At 36.4% G+C, this 27,519-nt stretch overlaps 2 protein-coding genes across 2 annotated transcripts in view; both read right to left on the reverse strand.

The window, feature by feature from the left end:
* Positions 1-27,519, reverse strand: part of LOC123240770 (zinc finger protein 91-like) — a 730,881-nt gene that overhangs the window by 314,881 nt on the left and 388,481 nt on the right. The gene's annotated exons all lie outside the window — the stretch shown is intronic.
* Positions 199-27,416, reverse strand: LOC123239890 (vomeronasal type-2 receptor 26-like). The gene is made up of 6 exons (XM_044667214.1): positions 27,193-27,416; positions 20,876-21,167; positions 19,572-20,375; positions 7,911-8,138; positions 3,787-3,914; positions 199-1,099 (listed from the first exon to the last, which is right to left on the reverse strand). Exons 1-6 carry the CDS (start codon positions 27,414-27,416, stop codon positions 199-201), a joined length of 2,577 nt encoding a protein of 858 aa, XP_044523149.1.

The following is a 27,519-nucleotide window of genomic DNA, read 5'->3' on the forward strand; positions in this document are numbered from 1 at the left end:
TTCTATAAAGTTGTGGATAGGATATATTAAGGGTGCCTCACGAGACTTTGGAACAATTAAAAAACTCTTGTTTAGCAGAGCTTGGAGTTAAGATGGGTTTCACTAGGATGTTCTGAAGCAAGGTTAATTTGTATCGTCATTTTAAAAGTCCTTCTTTTCAGTCGGAGTCATACAGAACTTTGGAGAACAGCTCTGAATTCAGGAATTTTCATTATTTTTTAAAGTTTTCTTGGTGTTCTTCTGTGGTTGCACAAGAATGACATAGCATTTGGGGGCAAAGATGCAGCCTAGTAATCCAGCACTGGAACTCAAGATGGAGAAGACCTCCACAGCCACCATCATCTTCCCTTTGGTGCTCTGGTATGTGGGCAGAAAGGAGACCCAAACACTGCAGAACACAAGCATGCTGAAGGTAATGAACTTGGCTTCATTGAAGGTGTCAGGGAGATTTCTGGCTAGAAAAGCCACAGTGAAGCTCCCCAGGGCCAAGAATGCCATGTATCCTAGGACGGAGTAGAAGGCAATGAGAGAGCCCTCATTGCACTCAAGGATGATGTGCTCAGGGTCAGAGTGTGTGTCTGTATCAGGGAATGGGGGAGAGAGCAGGAGCCAGATTACACAGAACATGACTTGAATGAAGGTACAAAAGACAACAAGAGAGAAAGGTGCTCTGGATCCCACCCATCTCCTGCTCCTGCTGCCTGGTCTTGTTGCTCTGAAGGCCAGAACCACAGTGATGGTTTTGGCCAAAATAGAGGAGATGGCCACTGTGAACATGACTCCAAATGTGGTTTGTCTGAGGAGACAATTTGTTGCAGTGGGAGAGCCAATGAAGAGCAGGGAGCAAAGGAAGCAGAGGGAAAGGGAGATGAGGAGAATGTAGCTGAGATCTCTATTATTGGCTTTGACTATGGGAGTATCTTTGTTCTTCACAAAGACCCAGAGAACTAGAGCTGTAAGGAGAGAGAAACAAATAGCTATGCAGGCCAAGGTCATTCCCAAGGGTTCTTTATAGTCCAGAAAAATCATCAGTTTGGGTAGACAATAAATCCTTTCCCTATTTGGATATTGATCTTCTGGACATTTCATACATTGATCACTGTCTGAAGAGAATAAACAAGGTCTTAATACGTCAGTCTCAGCATAAATTCCCTATTAGAAATCCAAGGAATGTTTATTGTATTCATCACTGTCTGGTTCAATAAGCATCAGAATTTTGTGGAAGTATATAAAATATAGCACTTGAAAGACTTTAGTTTGTATTTTGCCTCAGATAGTCTGTGATTGTAATCTTGTGGGAGTCAATTGACTTTTTCTGCCTTAATTTTTCATCCTGAAAATGATGTTATTGTGAAGATCAAAGAAATGAACAAATGTGAACAGTTTTACAAACCTTAAAATAATAAATAAATAATAGGTATAATAGAAATTTTATTCTTAGAGTACTCTATAAATATGAAGCATCATTGTTAGCATAATAAATATGACAGCAGTATGTTACAAAGTAAAAAAATCAAGCTTATTGCTGTCTTGCTGTCTTTAACCTGGCCCCTAGTTCCTTTAAAAGATCATCTCCTCAGCTTGGGGCTCTGTGTTTTTTGTAGTCTCTTCTGGAATTATATGTGGAGATGCAGCATCTACGACTTCTGAAGATTTTGTTTTCTATGTCTTTCCTGTTCATGCTTAGAATACGGATGACATGGATATATACATATATGTGTGTGTGTGTGTGTGTGTGTGTGTGTGTGTGTGTGTGTATGTGTATCCTGATTGCTGACTCCTGCCTTTTAGGCTTTACTTATAAGGTACTTAAGTTCTTTGCATTGGCATAAACTCTGAGCATTTTAGAAATATTGAGTAAGGGGGGCAGCTGGGTAGCTCAGTGGAGTGAGACTCAGGCCTAGAGACAGGAGGTCCTAGGTTCAAACCCGGCCTCAGCCACTTCCCTGCTGTGTGACCCTGGGCAAGTCACTTGACCCCCATTGCCCACCCTTACCACTCTTCCACCTATGAGACAATACACCAAAGTACAAGGGTTAAAAAAAATCAATGTAAAAAATTAAAAAAAAAGAAATATTGAGGAAGGAATTCAGCTTGTAAAACTAGAATGAGAGAAAATTCAGAAGGGATATGAGAGTTGGTACTATGTATTCAAAAGGCTCATGTGCAGTATGGGATAAGACTTGCTTTATTTTATTGTAGAGGGAGAAACCCAAAATAGGTGGAAAATTAAGAAGAGACAAATTTAGGTTCCATGTGAGGCCAAGCTTTTTATTAATGAGACTGTTCCAAAATTAGAAGGTGTTACACTGAGAGGTGTTCTGTATCCCCTCCTTGTGGAAGATTTAAGCACAATCTAGATCAGTGGTTCCCAAACTTTTTTGGCCTACTGCCCCCTTCCCAGAAAAAATATTACTTAGCGCCCCTTGGAAATTATGAAACTATTTATTGAGCTCAGAATAGAATGTAATACAAAAAATTGTGGCCATCACCACCTCCATGGATTGTTGCAGCACCCACCAGGGGGTGGTAGTGCCCACTTTGGGAATCACTGATCTAGATGATGATTTACTCCAGATGTTATACTAGGGACCTGATGACTATTGAGTTCTTCCATTTTTTAAATGTAAAGATTCTCAGAGCTCATCAACTTATAAGTACCCAGCAGTATTTCTTTTAATGAAGAGGACATATTGCAATGAGATATTGTTTTCAGAAATTCGCTAAAAGAACAATATAGCAAGCAAAGGGTTGTTTTCCAGGTTAAGAATGAAAATGTTCTTCCTGTTGTGTCTTTGGCAGGTCCCTGCTAAATACCTTATATTTCCAGTCATGAGAAGAATGTCCTAGATACTTTAGATCCATGCTTAGGAGCCCCCCTGCCCCCCAAGCTACTTTCTCATCGACCCATTTTGAGGAAGGAACAATTTCCCATACATTTTCATTTATTGATCAATGACTATTGCAAGAACTTCCTTCAAAGACATATTGTTCCTGGAATTATTGTTCTAGGTCAGATTATTTCCATAGAACACATTATTTCCCCTTTCCTCAAACTAGTATACATTTGTGAAATTTCTGCCTACTTATTCAGATTTGTCAGATTAAACTTTTGCCTCTTCAAAGTATTATTTCTATCTTCCTAGAGATCAAATTCTTATGTTGAATGAGAAATCTGGGCATGGAGCAGGTTCCTGGCCAGAAAAAAGGCAGGGAATTTTAAGAGTGAATGATAGGTTCATGGTGATTGTGCATTCTTGGCACCAACATATATGAAACTATCCAAGGGAGTCAGTTGAGATGAATTGAAAAATGAATTTGATTTCATTTCAGTGTGCCAGCTTATTGTTCTAGCTCTCTTTAGTAGATGCACGGTGAGGGCTGCTCACTTTATATTTCTTTTTTGTAAAACTAGGACAAAGGAATTTGTATTTTGTTCTTGGTTATCTCTAAAGAGCAGCTGAAAACTATAAATCCCTAGGTCAATGTGAATGATTATTGATAATAGGCATGCTTTCTAGATCTTTGTCCTTGGAAAATTGGAGCACAGTGAAACTGGACAAGAGATTTCCATTTTTGTGGAAATTAAATTCATATTCTCATTAACACTGGGCTCTCAATAGGTTTGATCTTCTTTCTGACATTTGCAGGCATCCATTGCTCTTTTGACCTCATGGTCCACAGGTGGGGAGTTGATATTGCATGACTGTGATGAGAGAGACATACGCAGATTTGGTTTGTATCCTAGATCTGTGTTTGCTGAGGCTGATGAATGTCTACACAGACTTACCTGTGTGGTTGGAAATCTGGCCCTCAGGACAGGAGGCACAGTCAAAACAGCAAGTAGGTTTTCCCTCTTGGGCTTTTCTGTGGAATCCAGGGCCACAAATTTTGCTACATCTTTTGGGAATTGCCTATATCAGGAAGTATATAAAGGCTTAATTAAACTTGTGATTTCGAGACATCATCAGGAATGTCTTAATGTAATGGGTTGTTTATATCTAATTTGTTTTTAGATACAAGCTCTAAGTGTTAATTTGTTAATTACATAATAATTAGTTTTTCTGGATATTTAGAAATAAAAGTTGTAGACTAGAGAAAGGGGTTTCTGTATTTTGCCTTCTTCCCTTTAATTAGATAAGACAGAATAGGTTTTGGGTTCCTTAAGAGGAGATCCCAGAAGCCCCTGGGAAAAGGTAGTTGGAAAACTGGTTACTCATTCTCAGGAGCATACTCTCTGTGAGTAGGTGGTTGGAGATTTCCTCTGATCAATCTGTGAGGATTTTGGTGAGATTTAGCTTTGGAAAACATCTTTCATTTGAAGAAGATTGGAGAATACTTGAACTGAGTGTTGCAAGAGCTGTTCTCTAAAGGAGCTCTAGATGGCGCCAAAGAGAAGCATCAGTGAGAACTGACAGGCAACTGTATCTTTGGAAGTGGGAGAGACACAAATCTATATCCAAGCTGTGAATATCCAATATAAGTGGAGGAGTTTAAAGAAAATTATAAATTTATATATTAGAATAAGTTTAGATAGAATTGGGTTTTAGGTAGAGTGTTTCACCTTTAGTCAACAAGAAGAAAAATACTTGCAGATTAGTTTGGGGGGGTATATTTAGAAATCTTAGATTTAGGGTAAGAGTTTCCTACTTTATTTCCTACCTCCATTTCCTATCCCTGATATTCCTTATAGTTAAATAATAAATTAGGTGGATAACACTGTGTCCAGCAGCTTCATATACCGGCTAATACCACCTGACCCTAAAAGTGCAAGCTTATAATCAGCTATCATCAATAACAAATAACAAGACCAATATTGTCTATATTTTGTGAGCCAAAAAAGGACAAGAATCTAAAAGCTTATATACAAATAAAGTAATAAGGAAAACTGAAAAGAACCATGATTCTAAGAAACCTAATTTGTGTTTACTGAAGGGATTCCCAGATATTTTCGAGATCTCCCCCTCCCAAAGATACTTCTAGATATCCTCTTCCATACAGTATTAGAATTATTAAAGCTGATATCAATAGGTGGTTTGGTAGTCTTATTAGAATTGATTATAATAAATCTGATATGCTACATCCTGATTCAAAAGAGGAATAGAAAGAGGAAACAACTGAGAGATGACCAAATAGACATGAGGTTGTACTATTTAGAAAACATCAAATGAAGCAAGGAAGACTAATTGAACAGTTTATTAATAGCACTAAACTAGAAAAGGCAAAATATAGAAACCTTTTTCTCTAGTTTAACTCTTACTTCTAAGTTTCCAGAATAAGTAATTATTAAATAATTAACTAATTTATAACAAATTAATCCTTACAAAGCATACAATCTGAGTATTCTTCAAAGTCCACCATTGTTTTTTTTTAATTTCTTCCCATCTGAAGAACAGAGGAAGGCATGTGAATTAGTTACTAGAGGGTAGATCTCACTCAGTGGGATTTTAAAATCTAGAGAGTGGATAAATTTAATTATCATATTTCATGAACAACTGAGACTTTTCCCAAGATAGAGTAATGAATTGAGAAAGTATCAAAAAGAATTTTAGAAATCTTCCTCGAGTCATAAAGATCTATGTAATATTTGAGAGTATGGGCTTTTCCAATGACTCTTTAATTACCTCAGGATAGCAAACATAAAAACTTTCTCCATATATTTGTAATGGTATGCGAAGTGTAAGGGAAGTGCTCTATAGAATATTCTTTTCCTCTAAAATAATCAGCACCCTCATTAAGAGGAAGTGAGTAGTCTCAATTGATTAAATAAGAACTGTGTGAACAGAGATAATATACTTCCTTGAATCAATCAAAGCCATTGATTTAGAGATAATAGAGGTACTAGAGATAATTTAGAGGTAATAATCCAAGGAATTTATACAAAAGGAAACATCTGTCTCCAAACCAAAGATTTGGTATCAGGAATTGGTGATGCTGGAACCAGCTTGGTATTCTGTTATTCTTCTCTTGTAGAAAGGAAATTCTTGGGAGGCTTTATATTTCATTTCAAAATATGGATTTGTTCATCTTTTGTTCAAGATTTCTAACTAGCTAATGGTTAGCTCACAGTCTGAACAGATACCATAAAACTTGAGTCAGGTAGCAAAAGAGAGAGAGGCAGACAGAGAGACAGAGAGAGAGTGAAAGAGCAGTTGCTTAAGCATGAGCAAAATTAGAAGTTAGTTAGGAGAGCTGGGTAGAGAGCAGAGATAAAGCAAGCAGCTAGGGACCACCCTCAAACCCTTGACTTCTTGTCCTGTATGCTATCATATTTCCCTTATGATGTCATGACTTAATCTTGCCTGGGGACATCTCTAATTAGAGAATAGTCACATACCAAGTGGCATCTGAGCCTGAAACCCCTACATCACAGGAAGGAGAGTGTCCAAGGACAACAGCTGACTTGTCAAATGGCTGCATCCTGCATGCTTCTCAACATGGTGACTGCCAAGGTGACTTTATTATCAGAAAAAGTTCTTGTTTACAGATAATTGAAGAACACATTTCCATCCTCTCTATTTTTACATCTAGTCAAAAGAAGTAGATCAAACCCATTTTCTTAGCCTTGGGGAGATATGGTTTTGTAGTTTTTGAAAACAACTGTACTCTTGGGTGCCAAAGGGGGAAACTAGTTCTTAAAAATAATTTACCAACTCAATATTAACTTTCCATTCTCAGGAAGAATGTTGAAGATTTAGCTGTGGCAGAGAATTGAAAATCCATGTGAATCATCAATTCTCTAGGAATTTTGGAAACCAAGGCCTAGACTGAGGGGAATCTTGGGGAAATGTCAGCTCTTTTTTTCCAATTTCTCCTACCTTGCCTATCTACAGAGTATATAATTTCATAGGCTGTTATATTATCCTAATTTTTCATGGTAACTGAATTTTGCCTAAAGCTGATGAGATCTGAGAGGCAAAGTAAAATTAGGCAGGGAACCCAGTCTTAGACTAATGTGGGAGATTTTCCTAAGCAGGACTTCAGAGCAACTGTAATTCAACTTCTAACATTTTGTCAAAATCTAGTCTCTAAAGTCCAAGAGGAAGAAATCCTAGGTAAAAAATATTATTATCATCTTTATATTCTCCCAAATATATAATTCAATATTCTAATCATATAATTCCTTAAGAAATTCCTTTTGAATGACACCTGATTAAATGAGAATGGGAATGTATAATATAATAAAAATGACCAATCTCTCTATCCAACTGAAATTTTAACAAATCTGCCATTCTCTGAATTGTTTAGCTGTGTCAATATGAAACCTTCATGTGATGAAGCTGTTTATACTGAATCGATCCAGTACTTTGGTTTATTCCCTAATAACAATATTCAATATTAGTCAACATTTCCTTTTTGACTGTCTAATTTTCTTTAAATGGTGACATTCCATGCAGAAGCAAAGGGAACAATATGGTAGAGAGAACAGTTATAGGTGTGTGACAAGAATTGATTTAAAATTGGAAACATTATTCCCATTATTGGAATTTGAGCTAGAAATTGGATAATCCAGGGTTTTATGATTCGTCTCCAAAATATCTGGGGCCCTGATGTCCAGGAAACACTTACAGTAGTAAAGTTTACTGGATTTAGTAGGAAATTACCAAGAATCATTGGTTTTAATAAGCTGATTCTTCTCGCCTAGCTTTCATGGACCAGGTAGATTCTTTTGCTTTCCAAAACTGTGCAATGGGAGAAAGTCACTGGGTTCTTCACATAAAGGGGTATGTGTACTGCTCCCCTTAACTTTACACCAGCTAAATTGGATTTTGCATAACTCTTTTATTTGCAAATTGCCTCCTCTAGGCAGGCATTGTGCCATTTGGATTGTGAAATGCTAGTGATATCCTGATGTGCTACATTTTCATGTATACATCTTTCTTCCAACCAACATTTCAAATTTTTTTCACCTTTTTCCACCACCTGTTCCACACTATTGCCTTCTCTTGGATGATGAAATCTTGGCCAGGAGGAGCTTGAGGAATAAACTTTCCCACTTTCACCGTAACATCAGTGTCATTAGGAAAAGTCACATAGTTGAGAATATCATAGTTCATCATAGATTTCTTCTTCTTATCCAAAACCACCTGGTTCCCAGCACTGTTATTAAACAGGATGTTCTTCAGAAAGAAGTGGAGCTAACAGAGAAGAAAAGTAGTTGGAAGTCAATAGTTGAATATCTCAGGGAGATGTGCTGTACTCTATGATGTCTAATATTTTTTTATCAAAGGCAGATAAAAGAAGGTGTTAAAGCTAAATTAATTTCCATAGAATTTATTGATATTTACTTGAATAAGAGAGGACAGAGAGAGACTAAAGTATAATTTCAAACTAGCTACTCGGACTCTCCTAGCTCCCTCAGCCACATTCCTTTTCTTGCCACATCCAAGGGAATAGAGAAACAACTTCCCGGAGCCCCCTCTTTTATTTCTGCTCCTTTATCCCTGAATCCTAACCCTATTCTTTCTAGGTCATCATGCCAAGTCACTTTCCTTGTGACCTGTGTTTGGAATCCTCTCATGTGATGTAGTGAATGCAGGACAAGAAAGCAAGTTGGAGGACCCCAGTATGTGATTTCTGGGAGAGGGGGTTCCCTTTACATAAAGATATAGTACAATTCTGGGATTGATGAAAAGTCACCATACTGAGATGGTCTCCTAATAAACTGAAGTTTCAGGATCCCAAAGGGTCTCAACTGATTATATGTTTTGCTCAAGACTCAAGTTGGACATACGAATTATTTATCCTGGAGAAAAAGGCCAGGAAATGATCCTCAGTTAATGATGCTGCCACCAATATAATTATACAAGCTATATATGACTGTTTCTTAAAAGTTCACTATTTGCAAGGCACTGTACTGCATCCTGGAGCTATAAAATGAAAAGGTGAGATGCCTGTCCTCAAAGGGCTGGAGAAGCTTTGACATATGATTGTGACAGAATATTAATGTGCTGTAGAAACAGGAAGCAGGTTAATTTAAAAAAGACACAGAAAGACCTACATGGAAGTGAAACAAGCAGAACCAAGAGAACATTATATATAGGAGCAGAAATATTATTTGAGGAATGACTTTTGTATATGCACCTCCAGAGAAAGAACTGATATAATGAAAACATAGCAAGGTAGGGTTTTATATATAAACATAACTTTCTGTTAAATTATGCTTTCTCTAGAATGGATAAATAAGGGAGGGTGGGAGTTACCTGAAAAATTTAATGTAACTAATAAACTAATTAATAATTCATTTTTTTCTTTTTTTACTTTTTTTCAATTTTACATGTAAAAAATTTTTGACAATTGTTTTCTGACATTTTGCAATTAAACTTCTCTTCTTCTGACCCTCCTTCACCCTCATATTCCCTGAGGTGATATATAGTTGATAGAGGTAATACCAGTTTTTCCATGCAATATATTTTTCCCTATTCCATATGCCATGACAGATGATATATCATATATATAATAAAATTATCAAAGAAATAAAGTGAAAGATGGTATTGATTGATCTGTAAGATTCTAACAGTTCCTTTCTTGCATATGGAGGACATTTTTTTTTTATCAGAAATCCTTTGGGATTGTCTTGGACTTATTTTTCATGATAATGGTTTATTCCTTCAGAGTTGGTATAATATTTCTATTAGTGTGGACACTATTCTCTTGGTTCTTCTCAATTCCCTTAATATCAGTTCATATCAATCTTTCCAGGTTTTTCTGAGCTCATCCTGTCATTTATTTTGGCATGATCATATTTCAGTACCACTGTATACAACAATTTGCTCAGTTATTCCCCAATTAATGCACACCCTTTCAGTTTCCAATTCTTTTCCACTACAAAAAATGCTGCTAAAATATTTTTGCATAGGTAAATCACTTTCCTTTATCCCTAATCTCTTTAAGATACAGACCCAGGCAGAGAATTTCTGTGTCAGAGAGTATTCAGAGGTTTATGGCCCTTTGAAAGGAATGGTTCTATATTCTTCAGAATAGTTCTATCAGTTCATCATATTACCAATGGTGATTTAGTGTCCCAATTTTCCCCCATCCTTTTCAACATATATCATATGTTTGGTCCTATTAGAAAATCTGATAGGTGTGAGGTAATGTCTCAGAGTATAATTCATTTACATTTCTCTAATCAAGAGTAATTTGAAACATTTTTCATATTAATATAGATCATATTAATTTCTTAATATGAGAAATGCCTGTTCATGTTCTTTGAATATTTGTCAATCACAGAATGTTTTGCATTCCTATAAATTTGACTCTGATCCCTATGTATTTGAGAAATTAGGCCTATATCAGAAACACTTGGTATAAAAATTTCTTCCAAATTTGTTGTTTCCTTTCTCATCTTGGTTGCGTTGGTTTTGTTTATACAAAACATTTTGAATTGAATATAATCAAAATTATCCATTTCATTTTCTGTTATGTTTTCTGCATCTCATTTGGTCACAAATTCTTTCCTACCCATAAGTTTGACAGTTGAAAGTTTCCTTGTTCCCCTAATTGGTTTATGAAGTCACCTTTATTTCTCTATTCAGGGTCCATCTTTACTTTTTCTTGGTTTCTGATACAAAATGTTTGTCTATGCCTGATTAATTCCATTCCATGACATACCAGTACAATGTATTTTGATAGTATTTCAAAAGGATAATACAAATGTATCCAAGTCACTAAAGAACTATCTGAGATTTGAGATTATAGGCTTTTTGAATAAAATCCAGTAGATTTCCTCATGATAAAAAAATTAAACTCTCTTTGTATGCATAAGTTTGTGTATATGTGTGTATGTATGTATGTTGGTGTATGTGCACTGAAACATATGTGTGGGGTATAAAGGTAATTCTCCATTTATTATTCTTCCCACTTAAAAGTGATGACATTTTTAAGTAAAGAGCACTCATCAACTGATTCAATCAGAGCTGAGGATGAACAGAAAAATATACACGTTCTTGAGTCAGTGAAAAGCATTGATGAAGAGACTTGGAAATTATAAAAAAATTATATAATGAATTGAGCATGAAAATTTAAAAAACTAGAAAGAGAAAAAATTAAAAATCCCCAGATAAAAACTAAATTAGAGCTTTTCCCTGGAGATTTTTGACTGGGGGCTTGTCTGTGATTCAGCATTGGTAGCTGGGGCAGACGATACTCTCATGAGCTGGTGGGGAAACTAAACCCCAATGAGATGACACATTTTGGATGAGATCACAAAAAATTCATTTGGTGAAGTGAGAATACTATATTCTTGTTCTATGGATCAACATCTTTCTTCCCCATCATTTATCCTTTCATTTTTCTTTTTGGAAACTCTAGCTGCCTTCAAAACTCAGATACCAGGCTTTCTGGGAGGCTTTCTCCAATCATCCCAGAACTTCTGGGTTAAGATGGCCACAGTGTAGAAGCAAAGATCTTCCTCTCCTCACCCCCAACCTATATAAGGTGCATCAAAAGGACAAAAAAACAAAATTAGATGAGCAAAGGGGATATACTGTTCGACATAGCTTTGAAGGTAGGTGGTTTTTGGGCATTTCCATGCCATGCAGGGATTAAATAATTCCCATTAAAGTGTGAGCTGCTCACCCCTCCCCTACTCCATCTTTGGTGTCAGAGTCAGAGCCAGAAAGTCAGAATCACAGTGAGTGCAAGGCACTCTCTAGGTTCTCCAGAAGCTGGTTGAGAGAACCACAGACTTACCCCTGAGAGCAGGTAAGCTTGGGTCCCAAGGAAGCTGAGGAATGATGACCTTGGGTGCAGAAATAGAGCAGAGATGGGCAGAAGACAGTAGACCCCACAGAGACTTGAGAAATAGCCTCATGGGCAAAAACTGCCCTGTGGTTGGATACTCAGAAACCTACCCTCCTCACTCAGACTTCTGGCTGGGAAGGGAAGGGAAGGAAAAACCAACCAAGTCATAGCCGTCAAAACCCAAGAATTACAATCTATAACTACCAAAAAAATTAGAAAAAAGCCTTTGACTCTGGATAATTTCTACTTAGAGAAACAACAGACTACAGAAGACACAGCAGAGAACAACAAACAAGCAAACACACCCAAACTTTTAAAAAAATGAAAATTGGTCACAAGCTCTTCAAGAAATCAGGCTGGAATTTGGGAACCAAATAAAAAGATAGGAGAAACTTGGCAAGAAATGTGGGAAATAGTTAAAAAAGAAAAAAAACCAGTTTAAAAGATAGAATCCCCCACTTGAAAAATAAAGCCCAAAAGTGACATGAAATAATAAGCAAATTGAAGACCAGAAATGACCTGGTCAAAGCCATGAAAAGCAGGATAGACAAAACTGAAAAAGAAAATAAAAAAAATCATAGCTGAAAACCAGTCTTTAAAGACCAAATTGGGCAAATAGAAGCTAACATTCTCACAAGACAGCAAGAATTTATAAAACAAAGACAAAAGAATGACAAAATAGAAGGAAACATGAAATATCTCACTGAGAAAATGACTGACCTGGAAAACCAATCTAGAAAAGACAATTTGAGAATCTCAAAACCAAGAAATAAACAGAAATGTTGACATCATAGTACAAGAAATTATCCAAGAAAACCACCCTCATGTTTTTCAACAAGAGGGCAAAATAGACCCTCTCCATTAAATTCTCAAAAGACAACCCCCAGGAATGTAATTGCCAAATTAAAGAGCTTCCAAGCTAAGGAGAAAATATTACAAGAAGCCAGAAAGAGACAATTCAGATATCAAGGAGCATAAATCAGGTTACACAGTGTCTGGCAGCCTCCACACTAAAGGACTACTTTGCATGTGGACCAGATCTGATTCTAAGCTTTTTCAGGTTTGTCCCTGGGCTAGCTAAGAGACAAAGCAGTCTGCTAGTCCCCAGTAAGGCAACTGAAAAATAGGATTCCTTCCCAGGTGAAACTGAGGGTCAGCTAATTGGGTTATTTGTTCCCTGAGGCAAGGGCGAGGGTAGAAACAGCCTCTCCAGCTGTGGTCTCAGGGCCCTGCAGCCAAGAATAAAACCAACTGCTTTTCTAATGTATTTTAAAGGTCAAAGAAAAGGAAATGTTTGATCTCACCTGTCTGGTAGCTTTATGCAAATTGAAGATCCAAACAAGGTGTAAAAAGGCTGACTTGGGGATAGTAATGAAAGTAAAGGAAAAGTCAAGAAAATATAGGAAGACTGAGGGTATCCAAGACCAACGTGGTCAGCCAAAACTGTAAGAGGGAAACTAGATATTTAAAGTATGGTTGCCAGAAATTGGATTAACTCGATTTCACATAAAAAATTAGACCCAAGTCAGGATAACTTATGGAAGTTTATTGACAATTAGGAAGGAAGAGTCAGGATATAAAAGAAAAACTGAAAAATAAAGGAGAGACTATAGCCCCTCTCCAAGAATCTATCAATCCATTAGCTACCACTTCTGTGTGGAGAAGGGCCACACAATGATGAACTGTAGGAATTTGTTAAGAGTAATCAGAAATAATACCCAGTCGAAAAATCACTATAGAAATAATGACAACAACAACAACAACAACAACAACAACAACAACAACAACAACAATAATGATACCAGGAATCGCAACTTTAGGAATGATAAAAATGCTAGTAATAAAACTCTGGAAGATGATAACTCATACCAAATGACCTTGCAACAATATATCTTAAGTGGAGCTTGCCCCTGAACCACTCAGGGTGCTAATGCCCCTTGGGGGGCACCCAAGGAGCCCAAGCATTTTTATGATGGTGAAATGGGGGGGAAGGGCCTTGGAATCAAAAAAGGAAACCTTTGACTTTCCAGACTATGATGTTTTAATGCCAATTATCCTCATACCTTATCCCCAAATAGTAAGGAACCTCATGTAACCCTAAAAGTGAGAAATTCATATTACAATTGTTGGCTGGACACTTGGGCTTCAAGATCAGTACTGGTGAGTAAACCAGATGAGAACTATAATTCTATTGGCTCTCTAAACATAGTAGGGGTATCAGGAACACTTCAAAGGTCACAAAACTTTCTCCTCGCATGGTAAGCATAGGACCCCTAACTGTGGAACACTCCTTTCTTTTAATGCCTAGATTTGCTGGGAAGGGATCTATTATGTAAACTTAAAGCCACAATAATTTGCAATCCAGATGGTTCTATGTCATTACAATTGCAGGAGGACTCTCTAAACTTGCTCCCTGTACTTCTCTCAGAGAGTCAGGAAGTAAAAGAGCCTCCCACCTTTGATCCCAGAAGATATTCTGAAGTCTCTCCAGGCCACATTTTCTTCTGATGTAGGTCTACTTAAATCAGCTGTTCCTGTTCAGATTGGAACAAGGGGAGGGCCAGCTCCCTCCATTCCTCAGGACACCTTATCAAAAGAAGCTATTGAGGGAATCACCCTAGTAATAAATTCATTAATTAAACAAGGAATGATAATTTCATGCAAATCAGAATATAATACACCTATCTTACCTTAAGAAGCCAAAAATAGGCCCAGATGGAAAAGTTCAATATTGATTTGTTCAAGATTTAAGGGCTATAAACAATCATGTCATAAACAGGCACCCTGTGGTTTCAAACTCAAACACAATTATTTCCTCTATTCCCAGTACAGCCACTTACTTTACAGAAGTGGACCTGTGTTCAGCCTTTTTCTCAATTCCTATTCATGAGGATTCCAGACATATATTTGCCTCTACCTGGAAAAATTCTTAGTGGACATGGTCTCTTTTGTCACAAGGGTACACGGAAAGCCCCACCCTCTTTGCACAGATTTTTAGCCAAGACAGATAATATAACATTTAAAAACAGTAAGTTAATTAAATATGTGGATGATTTGCTCTTGGCTTCACCAGATGCTGAAACATGTCAAGAAGATAGTAAACATCTTCTTTTCGAATTATATAAAAGAGGCCATAAGATCTCAAAGAAAAGGTTCAGTGGTAGATCCCCAAAGTGGAATATTTGGGGTTCATTTTAACTGCTCATGCCTGTCATATTTCTCCTAAGTGCATTGAAAATATTCAAAAATTGAGTGATCCTACCACTAAAAAACACTTAAGAGCAATCTTAGGAGCAACAGGTTTTTGTAGACAATGGAACCCTTGCTATGGGGAAATATAAACCCCTTATAGCACTAATAAAAGATTCAGTCCCTGAACTGCTTAAATTAGAGCCAGAACACCGGTTAGCTCTGTCCAATCTAAAACAAGCTATCCTGTTTGCCCCAGCTCTAGACTTCCCAGATTATAACAAACTATTTACTTTATATATACATGAGTGTAGAGGGGTAGCTTCAGATGTTTTAACTCAAACTTTGGGACTTTATCAGCATCCAATTGTTTATTATTCAGCCCAGCTAGACCCAGTAGCTGTAGAAGCACCACTATGTCTTAGAGGCAGAGATGCCACAGCTTTGTTAGTAACAAAAACTGTTGATCTAGTATTAGGATACCCATTAATAATTATGTGCCCACAGGAAGTAGAAACATTACTGCTAAGACATAGAACACAGACATTTTCTGATCAGAGAATTACAAGGTATAAAATAACCTTACTAATTAATGAGAATATTACTTTAAAATGCTATACAACTCTTAATCCTGCCCCCTTGCTTCCTGATTTACCAGTCTCAGAATAACCATTACATAATTGTGAAACACTAGTGTCCATGGCTGAAAAGCCTCGAGACAGTCTTCTGGACACTCCTTTAGACAATCCAGATCTAGTCTTATTTACTGATGGTTCTTTTATGAGGGATGGCATACACTATACTAGAGCTGCTATAGTCACAGAATTTGACACTGTATGGTCAGCTTCACTGCCCTCAAATCTAAATGCTCAAGTGCAGAACTCATAGCCCTAAAAATGCATGTATAATTGCCAAAGATAAAAAGGCAACAATTCCTACAGATTCTATATATGCATTTGGAATTTGTCATTCAGTGGGTATGTTATGGCTTCAGAGAGGATTTTTAACCTCAGCTGGAAAATCTATAGCTAATGCAAAAAGTATTAATGAAGTTCTTTCTGCTCTCTAGCTACCAGAAGCTCTAGCTGCAGGTTGCACTGACCCTGTGTCTAGGAGAAATGACCAGATAGATAGTGCTGCAAAGCTAGCAGCTATAGAAGGGTCTGAAATAATTTCAACATTAACAACCACTGATGACTTAAAATTTATCAATTTCCTATGATGAGAAGGAAGTAGAAAAATGGAAGCAGAAATTTAAAGCTAAACAGATTAATGGAGTATGGGTGTCCTCTGAAGGAAAACCCCTGCTCCCTAGAAACTTTTATCACCAAATTTGTCAATCCATTCATAAAAATGGGCATTTTGGTACCCAGGCCATTGTGGACTCTGTTAAAAGGGTATGGATAGCTCCTGGCATAACTACTATAGCCTCTAAAGTGTGTGCAGCTTGCCCTGCCAGTCAAGCATATAACCAACATGCCTTTCATGGCAAGGCTTTTGGTGGCATCCTCTGGTTTACACAACTTTTGAGCACCTGAAAATTGATTTCACAACAATGCCAAAGGCTGGACAATATAAATTCTGTCTAGTCATAGTGGATCAACTAACCAGGTGGCTGGAAGTATTTCCTACTGCCTGAGCCACAGTGGCTTTTGTCACCAAGGTGCTTTTAAAAGAAATCATTCCTTGTTTTGGCCTGCCTGCATGTATTGATTCAGACAGGGGAAGTCACTTTACTAATTTAGTTTTATCTGAAATATGTTCCTGTTTGGGGATAACTCTCAAATCCAATGTACCATATCACCCCCAGAGCTCATGCCAAGTTGAAAGGATGAACAGAGAACTTAAATCTATGATTGGCAAATTATGCACTGAGACACATATGAAATGGCCTGAATTCTCCCTCCAACTCTATTTTATCTTAGAAGCAGGCCCAGGGGAGATCTACATATCTCACCATATGACATGCTTTTTGGACATCCCCATATATAGGTTAAGCCTTTTTCTCCTGCATATACATCACTATTAGGAGGAGGTACTTCTATTGCTTCCTATATACAGGAATTGCAACACAAACTGCGTGAACTCCATGAATCTGGAACTGCAGTACAAGCAGGACCAATAGACTTTTCACTTCATGACCTGAACCCAAGAGACAAGGTCTATATAAAGAATTTCCAGCTCACTGGAGCAACTCATCCTTCATGGGAAGGGCCATTAGGAATATTATTAACCACCCCAACAGCTATAAAAATTGGAGAAAAGGACTCTTGGATTCATTGCTCACATGTAAAGAGAGCATGTTCTTTTGAAACTGATTGACTGTTTCCTTTTATATACATTGGAGATAACAGTTCATAGACAAACGGACGCTGTTTTTGGAATCACATTCCAAATTCCACATTCAAATATATTCAAATATATGTATATATTTGCTTTAATATTACTGCTTACTCACAAGGCTTTAGACTTTGGGAACCTGGCATGTATTGTTAAATGTTATGGGACTGTGATTAATGCTTCTGTCTGATTCCAGGAGAGAACCATTGCTCATTTGGATATTCTTTAGAAAGGAGTGAACTTAAAAGTGAAATAAACTAATTGGAAGTTCTCCAGTAGAGTCTCTCAAGAATGTATTGCTTTGTTCTATGTTGTCTAACACTTTCATTAATGACTTGGATAAAAGAAAGAAGAACACAATCCTAAGATTTTTCAACTTTCAGAAACCAGGGATAGAGTCCTAATAAATTAGATAAGAGAACCGGGATCAGAAAAGGTCTCATTATATTAGAACACTGGGCCAAAATTCAAGCTGGAAGTAGAAATTTTGGAAACTGTAAAAAAAGCCAGAAAGATTTCCTTAGTTTAATTTTAATGGAATTGGGAAAGGAAGCACAAAAAAACTTGCTATGCTGGTTTTAAATAAGTAGGGTGCTGCAACAATCTCTCAGGTGGTTAACCAAATTGCTTACAATCCAATCCCAAAATTAATTAAAGTTATTTATAAAGTGTCCATTATTTACAAGGCATTGAGCTGGGTTTATTATTATAAGATGAAAATCTGAATTATCTGACCTCAAGGCACTGATCTTCATTCCATTGCATGGCATAGCAGAATAAAAAGCAAAAATAAATGCAATATATTTGTAAGAGTGGAAGAAAATCTATCAAATATGGAGGGAAAGAAAAAATATCTTTCTAGAAGTTAGTATGTGCCACACATTTCTCTAAACATTTTGTTTTCTTACAAATAAAATTTTCATTTAAGAGGAGTAAGAAATAATTTCTGTAATCTGCCATCTATAAACTGAGCTTTTAAAGAATGTAGGGTGGAAAATAGACTTTGTGCAAATTTATGGTATTGAGTACTGTAATCTTATTCCAAGAAGTGCCAAAAGTCTTATTTTCTGGAACCCAGGACGTATTAGGAGGTAGAATATCAAATCAGGTTGGAAAACAAGGATCAGAGAATGAAGGACTTTCATTTTCATGGTGAGGAGGTTTTATTTTCTCAAAGAATTTTTAAGGAGTTAATGATGGTTGTTGTAGAAAAATGTAACATCATATGGGGTCAAGGGAGTGACATAGTCATATGCTCTTTATGAAGATTACTTTAATGCTCTTTATCTTTCTTCCTTAACCTCCCAGAATTTCTTAGAATTTATATCATTATATTATATATTATATATTTATTTTTTATTTATAAATATAAACTTTATGCTTACATAAATATATAACATACACAAAATATATAAAATCTATAGGCATGTATAAAACACACATATGCAGATATATTGATGTACATACATACACATATATTTAGGTTTTCTTTTTTTTATTTCTGGAGAGTGAGTTTTTTTTAATCTTCATTTTCAGAACTCAATTTTATAGCATCTTATATAAAATAAATAACTTTGATAATATTAAATTAAATTTTCTTGTATAAATATAATTAGTACAATAAAGAAGAAAAGCAGAATGTTGGGAAATTGTTTTTATAGGAAATTCTCTGATAAAGGTCTTATTTTTTCAAATATACCTATATCTCTATCTACATCCTTTTTTGAGATTTAACATCCATTGTTAAAGTTGAGATATACACCTGCAAAGGCCCTCAGTGCCCTTTAGTCCAACATTCTTTCCTTACAGATGAAGCCTAGGAAGCTCAAGGAACTTGTTCAAAGGCATCTGTGTGCAACATTTCAGAGTTAGGATATTAACACAAGCCTTCTGAATTAAGAACAAGGTCTCTAAACATTGAATAATAATATCCTATAGTAACTAAGGCTTCCAGGGAAAGGAGAGATGCCTGATTCTGATGTCTTCTTATTCTGCTGGAAGCATGGAACCAGTAGTATGGATGGTCTTCCCCTTCCCAAGATACCCTCCCCAACAAAGAGTGCTATGAACCAGTTGAACTGGATTCTCACTCTTGCATCCCTGTCACAGATACCAGAAATTACCATAATGCTGAAATGACCAGGCATGACATCAAGACCTTGAATTTACTGCTCTGCTATACAGGGGCTCCCCACTGAAAAATGAGGAATAGGTCACTAACCCTTTCATTCTTTTCTGTAGGAGGTAGTTTCTTCATCCAGAGATTTGGATATCAATGCATAAAGGGGATACCTTACCTTCCACGGGTGAATGATCTGGTTGTCACCATATCTTTTGGGTTCTATTTCTGATCTCAACAAGAACATTTTATGAAGGGCCCAGGCCACAGCATATATAGCATTGTAGACAGTATAACTCTCGTATGACATAATTTTGTCTAAAGAGCTCAAACTTAATGTGTCCAAGGAAGCATTTTGGGAACAGACACTTCCATTCCCCTTTCTGTGGTTAGATGTGCATCCAAAAGCTGTGGCCCAGAATTTCTCAAGGAAAATATCCTCTGGGTACTTGAGAGGGTTAATGGTTTTCAGAAAATGTTGAAAACCAGGCATCTGACTTGTCTGAATGGAGAATATCAGAGCCCCATGGAAATTGTCAAAGTAGACAGAGCCAGGTTTTTTGGTAATATCTGAGTCACTGGTGCTGATCCATAATATTTTTGGAAAGAAATAAGGCTTCTCATGAAACCTCACACTCAGTAGTGAATCTGTATCTCCATAAATGACAATCACATTAGCTCTAGATTTTATTATTTTAAACAAAAACTCTTGATGTGAGTCAATATCCATTGTCTGGCCAATGCTGATCTTCTGTGTCATGGCCACACAGATGTAATTCCTGATCATTTCTTCCTTCAGGTCTCTGAGGAATTTCTCACCTATTGTGTCATCTGAGGTGACTAGTCCCACCCAGGTCCATTGGAAATGCACCATCAATCTGACCATGCCAAGAGAAAGAGAGGTGTCACTGGTTGCCATCTGATAGACAGAAGGAAACTGGCCTGGGCCACTCAAGAGTGAATCAAAGAGACCATAGCTGATCTGAATAGGAACAAACAAGAATCTTTTTAGGTTGGAGTGTATTGTAGGAAACTTTCCCTTTCCCCATATTAACCTATTTGCCTTCATTCCCTTTTGTTTAGAATGGACTCACTCTTCATATGTGCTTGTTTTTTTAATGCTTTTGATCATTCATATTGTCATCTTTAGAAAATCTGCACTAGCTGAAATATATGTAAATGTATTGGACTTTCTTCCTTTCTATCCCTATTACTCTGCTCAGGGACTTAACAATATTAGCTGGTTAGCACAAATTTGCTGGATTCACTAGCATTATTTCAAAAGTTCTTTGTTCAGAATATACTACTTTCTACAAGACCTGATGAAAGGAAGGTCTCTGTTCTTTTCTTCTCTGAGAGTGATCTGAAAGGTGAATTAGGTACCAGACTACCCCAAAGCTTTTTAGAGTCTAAAAGCAAACCATCCTGAGCTGCCTTCTGCTCTCCAATCAGTATAGGTTGAATTAAGCCAATTAACCCTACCTGTGGGAACTTATAGAGCTCAAGTAGGCTTCCCATGGAGACAGTCAATGCAGAACTAGCTCCTCCAATGACCACCACAGACTTGTATTGCCTCTCACAGTTGTAATTGGGAATGGTCTGTCCCTGGCCTGACAGCCACATCAGAGAACTTTCCAAGATATTGTCATCATTATGATAGGCATTGTAGATGTGGAATCCCAGTGTCATATTGGGTAATAGATTGGGATTCCTGTTGATCTCTTCTACAGCAAACATTAAAGCCAGAACTTGATAGTAGTGTTTCTGCAGCCACCTGATGTGGAAAAGATATTGTCAGGGACAAAGAATATTTCTGGTCCTTCCCTTTTCCTGAAAAAGAATTGGAAGTTTCAGAAGGAGAACTCTCTCTCAGCCATAGGAAATTGCAATTCTAGGTCCACAGTGGCACTCATTCACTCTGTGGTCACAGTTAGTTTATAAGTTACCTCTTGTAAACCACATTATTATAATCTGAATATTTTATTCTCTTAGTAGCAATGATGGAGACGCCAGAGACTTTAACACCTCATCCCTATGTGATCTCAGATGTTCAGAGCAGTAATGGCCGCTCTTTCTTCATCTGGTTTTATTACCGTACTTAGAACAGCCTAGTATTTCTCTACCAGCTACCAAATTTTCTCCATGAATTGTAAGGAGTCACTGAAGATGCAACAAAATTCTCTCAATAATGTGAAATTTCAAAAAGTGGATAAATTTAGTAAAATATTAAAAAAGAAAAAAATGAGGTAATCATTGTTTGATACACTGCACATAAGCCTAGTAGATACTAGAAATAGACTATCTCCTCAAATTATATCCCAAAGTAAATTTGCAACCAGTACATACACTGGATTTGAAAATAACATCAGAGAAAATCAGAATAATGAAAAAGATATTGTTTTTCAGATTTATGAATTAGAGAAGAGATCATAACCAAAGAAGAGATATAGAGGAGATAGGGAGTTAAAATAAAAAAAAATTGATTGTACTAAATTAAAAGAAAATGGTTTCCCCCAAATGAAAACCAAGTCCTATAAACCCAACATTATAAGATATATAGTTACCTGGAAAATATTTTTATTAATATTAAAAATTCTTATTTTTGAGAAACAGTAAGAAGTGATTCAGGTTTGTATAAAACTAGAGTCATTCCTCAAGTGACAGATTGTCCAGCCTTTTGACCCATCATTTCTTAAGGTAAAAAATCAAAGCTATTTAAATTACATGAAGTAGTGTCCCAAATGCCTGATGATTAAGGAAAGTTAATTAAAAATAATTCTGAGTTTCCATCTCACACGGATCAGTTTAGATAAGTTTCAAAAAAAGAAGAGAAATGTGGGATGGTTATAAGGTAACTGTCATCTTGGTGTACTCTTGGTGGGGGCATGACTCAATCTAGACCTTAGGGGAAACAAAATTTATGTCCAAAAATTTACTGAATTATAGATACCTTTTGAACAAGGAATACCTCAGAGAGTTGAAGAAAGAGGACTTAAATGTAAAGAAATTGTTAGTTTCAAAATTAATATCCAATATTCTAAGTATAATATTTAATAAAATGTATTAATAATAACTAACATAAAAAAGATAGAGTAAAAAGCCATCTTCCTCAGCCCCACATGTGGGGAAAAAATGAAAAGTAAGTGCTTACTGCAAACTATTTTACAAAATGTGACCACACAACATAGTGGAGAGATCAAAAGGAATTCTGGGAGATGTAGTTCAAGATTTTCTATCTATATATTCCCCCCTGTGATCCTTTGGGAGCCCAGTTTCCACAAAGGGATCATTTAAAGATAATCAACTTAAAACTAAAGATTTTTAACTAAAATTTTTAATTTTTAACTAATTTTAGTTAAAGGTTTTTAACTAAAGGTATATAAATTATTGTAATTTCTAAAGGAAAATTACAATAACTTTGGGATTAAGGGAAATAAAAGAGAAAAAAACAAAACCAATGATTGCTACATTGACAAAAAGAGGGCAGTCCCCTTTGGCATCAGAGTGTGCATTCAAAAGAAATGCATTCAACCAATTCAATTTAGTGCATCCCAAAGTTTACTCTGTATCTTCTGGTGTAGCATGTGGTCTCTGTAAACATCTTCAGGGTGCCTTCTCTAAAAAGTTCACTTTCTGGATTCTGAGAGGTAGTCTCTTGTTATAAATTAGGCTCAAATTCAAATCAAAGTTCGCAACAATAACATAGACCCTTCCTGAGGAGGATAATAACAAACACAGGGTTCACTCAGGGATGCATGGCTGAGTTATGAATCAATTGGCAAAAAGGAATAAAAAATATCAAAAAATCCAAATAAAAGAGAAAAAATAATGTGTGGATGAAATAGAAAATATCAAAGTCTTATGTCAAAAAATTCTACATAAAGGAAAAATAAATCTGTAACATGTCCTTGAATCAGGGGCCAATTAAAGTGATTCATGTAATTATGCACTTACCCAATAAGTAACCAGGACTACAGAAAGTTTGCCACACTATAAAAGATAGGAAAAGGGACTAGATTATGGGAACCAGGAAGGCAGCTAAAGTGAGGTGCTTGTTAGGGTTCAGGGAAGTCCTGCCTCCAACATATGTCAAAACAGCTGCAACCTTGGAACCCAAACAAGTTTAAGTTCCCTTTCTTTGGCTCAAAATTTTATCAATCCCACTGGGATTGGTTTCTTTGACCTTGTGCTCAATAGGCACTATACAAGTTAGCTTTGTGCTTCTTTGGCACGGTGTAATGGCTCTTTTTGTATTCTCTTCTCTTGGAATCAGACAGAATCATTAAGCAAAGTCTCATAATTTTTTAAAACAATCAATGGCATTATTTCTATAGTCTAAAGCTTTTTGGGTATGCAGTTACAGTTAGGACTAATGTATTTTAAACTTACCCTAGTGCAAAATAAAAAAAAACACACCCTTTTTAATACTGGTAACATGTGCTTCAAATATTTAAAAAATGAGAGAAAAATAAAACTCGAATTCTGTATTGCAAATACAAGGAAAAATAATAATAATAATAATAATAATAATTAAAAATTAAAATATATAGCTTATAATCAGTGACACACTGTGTCAGCTAAGGAACAGCAGAATACACAGGTTCCTCACTAAAAATGAGATCCATTTCCTTTTAACTTGGCCATGATCCACAGTGTGAGTGGAAATGATTTTCACAATAAAACAGTAATACAGTAGATAATGCACATTCAAAGAAAGTATCAAAATTCCCAAAATTCACAATAGCCCAGTTAATGACAGTAGCAAACAAACCCATTATTATATAGGATTTACATGTGTTGCTGTGTGACAGTTAAAAACCTATAAACTGATGGATACTTGTCACCATTTTTACATATGTAGCAAGTTTTTCAACTTTGGCAAAGATATTTTTAACAAAGTCTATTACTGTCATTATTCCAAAATTTGGCGGAAGAGCCCAGAAAAAACACAAACCTCTATATTGCTGATGAAAACATTTTTGGGTCTATATCATCACCAAGACATCTAGATTCTTCTGGTGGAAGTTTAGAATAAGCTGAAGAGTTAAAACTATCTTTCAGAAGCTACTTTAGGCTTCATGGGAAATGCTCCCTATTGGGAGCCATCCAGGGATACCATGCCACCTAGGAACACCTTCCCAGCTCCTATGGTATCAGACTGTTATATACCTCATCCATTACATTTTTATAAATGTGGAGGTGAGGAATATATAATAATCATTTCAGCTACTAAATGGACCCTTTACCTCCTATTACAAAGAACAAGAACTCAGAGGCAGCAAAATGATCAGTCAGAGCTACTGAAAACGAACAAACAAAAAACCAAACCAAGGTATCTAAAAAAATCATGCCTGAAGACCCCTCAAAACTACAATTTAAATTCTTAAGTCATTATATTCCCCAAAGTTTGTATACAGTCTTTAACAAGTTTTGATGAAGTCCATCCATCAACTGTGTAACAATTAAGAAAGGCAAAATGAAAGAAAAGGCTGTATAAGCAATATATGACCTTGATGGATTAGGTGACAAATCTTGCATACCTAAGGAGTTATGAGTTTTTCCACTTAAAAAATGTTTATGTAAGATGTTCATGGGCTTTTACAATGATATGTTCTTCAGTACAGTCATAGGGGAAAAGGTACAAATAAAAAATCATGTAACTGAATATATGTAATAGGCAAAAACACAGTAGCTTAAAATGATTCAGTATAACAGAAAGATATTGATTAGATTAATATATATGAACTTAAAAACAAAATTGAACCTTAAAACTATCAGCAAATAAAATAAGCATGACAGGGACATATGCATTGAAGTCAAATGTCCTTTTCTCCAGTTTCAATAGACCTGTTCACTATTTGGAGGGGAAGCAAAAACTCAAAGAGTTGACATCAATGACCTTCCAGATCTCTTTCAAGATTCCTTCCCCTCCCCCATATTTTCATCCATTTGCATTTCTTTGGTCACCCCTCTGGAGTTCCTCCTAGTGAGGGAGAATTCTGTACTGAACATAGTATGGAAGAATCCCTAATGGGATTTATTATAGAGGTTAGGCAGGCCCAAATGGCAAGAGAGTATGGGGAGATGAACCTCCCATCTGAATCTTAAGATTAATCAAGCTATCAAATGTAAGGTATCCAACCAGCACAAAAACCCCCCCCCCCAGGATCAGAAGTAGGAAAACACATCCTAAAGCTATAAACTGAATGAGCTTGATAAGGCTCTGTGGAAACAGAAGGTATTTGAGATGGGCAGAAAACTGAGCCATGCTTGCAATCTCTACTTCCTGTCAGTAGGTGGCACTACCCTAGTATGCACTGCCTAGGAGTAAAACCTCACAAGGAATGTTTGGGGAAAAGTTCTGACCCTTTCCCCACACAGGGGTAAAAACAATGGCCCTGTGATAAGTGAGTCCCAGGTCAGCTTCAAAAAAAACCTGCTTGAAAACTAGAAGGGGGATTTATACTTCACCAGCTTCTTAAGAACTCCCAGCTTGTGAGTTGTGTTGTATTGTTTGTTGAAAAGATGTCACAGGCAAGCAGAGGCTGTAGGCTGGTCAGCTACCACTTAGGATGAACATGCAGTAATATCAGCAGTAGCAGGCAGAGAGCAGGCAGTGGGGCTGAGAGGTTGCAGGGCACATGGAGAGAGAAATGCTATCTCAAGCAGATGGACATAAGAAGTGGCAGCAGGAGAAAACTGGCTTGCAAAATTTATCTAGGCTCTATTCTTTTCTTAAAGACATAATTTTTTTATAATTCTATCCTTACATGTTAAGCCATAATGTGAGTTTCAAAATTAACATCCAATATTCTAAGTATTATATTTAATTATATTTATTAATAATAACTAACACAAAAAGCTAGAGCAAAAAGCCACCTTCCTCAGCCCCAGAAACAGGAAAAAAAGGTGGACAAAGCGATTACAGCAAACTATAAACAAAAAGTGACAACACATGTGGAGAGATCAAAAGGAATTCTGGGAAACATAGTTCAAGATTTTCTAACCATACTAAATACATAGAGGAACACTCATTGTAGTGGCAAAGACTTAGACATTGAAGGATTGCTCATTGATTAAGGAATGACTAAATAAAATATGTTATATGCCTGCAAAGGAATATGATTATGTTGCTGAAAATAAAAAAATGTCAGAGAAATATGAAAAGATTATTAGGAAGTGATGTAGTATGAAGACAGAACTAGGAAAAAGTTATTCCTTAACAGAAATATTGTAAAAACATACAACTTAGAAAGCCTAAGAACTCTTAGTAATGAAAGTAATAATAATGATGTTTTGCTCAGTTGTTTTAGTTGTGTCCAACTCTTTTTGACCTCATTTCAGGGTCACTGGGCAAATATAACAGTCATTTGTCATTTTCTTCTCCAGGCTGCTTTACTGATTAGGAACTGTAAAGTAACTTGTCCAGGGTCACACAGCTAGTAAGTGGCTGAGACTGAGTCTAAGGCTGCACTTGAAGTCAGGAAAATGAGTCTTCCTGAATCAAAGATCAATGATCTGTCCACTTTGACACTTAGCTGCCCTCCACAATGATCCTAGACAAGAGGATAGATTATGAAGCATGTACTCACTGTATTATAAAAATGTGATGGACTTATAGGGAAAGTAAAACATTCATTTTTTTGAACTGTTAAGGTTTTTGGTTTCACTTGATTACACAAAACGTAAAAAGGATTTTTATTTTCTTTTGTTTTCCTGTGGGAGATTGGAAAGGATGTTGAAATAAAATTAATACTTGATCATTGAAAACATAATTTACGAATAGAAGAAGTACTTACCGATAGTCTTTCATATTGTACTTAGGGTGCATCCAAAACATTTTCCAGTAGCTGAATTTGGTTATTTTATTTTTAATTAGAGGGAAAAATCCTCCAACTACAAGATCCCCATCTCTGTAGGATGTGGGGCTGAAAGTCCTTTCTAGGTGGCAGGGGGTCCTTTTCTCTCCACGTACCAATAGTGGAAGCTGAAGCTGCAGCAACCAGAAAACCATGAAGAGCATCAGGGAGGTTGGTCTGTGGCTCACAGCCAAGTTTGTACAGTGCTGTGCGGGAAGCAGAGCAATAGCAGCTTCAGGTGCCTTGGGATGGGTAAACTTTCTTGGT

The sequence above is a fragment of the Gracilinanus agilis genome, chromosome 3 (genome assembly GCF_016433145.1).
Source record: "Gracilinanus agilis isolate LMUSP501 chromosome 3, AgileGrace, whole genome shotgun sequence".
Taxonomy (NCBI): domain Eukaryota; kingdom Metazoa; phylum Chordata; class Mammalia; order Didelphimorphia; family Didelphidae; genus Gracilinanus; species Gracilinanus agilis.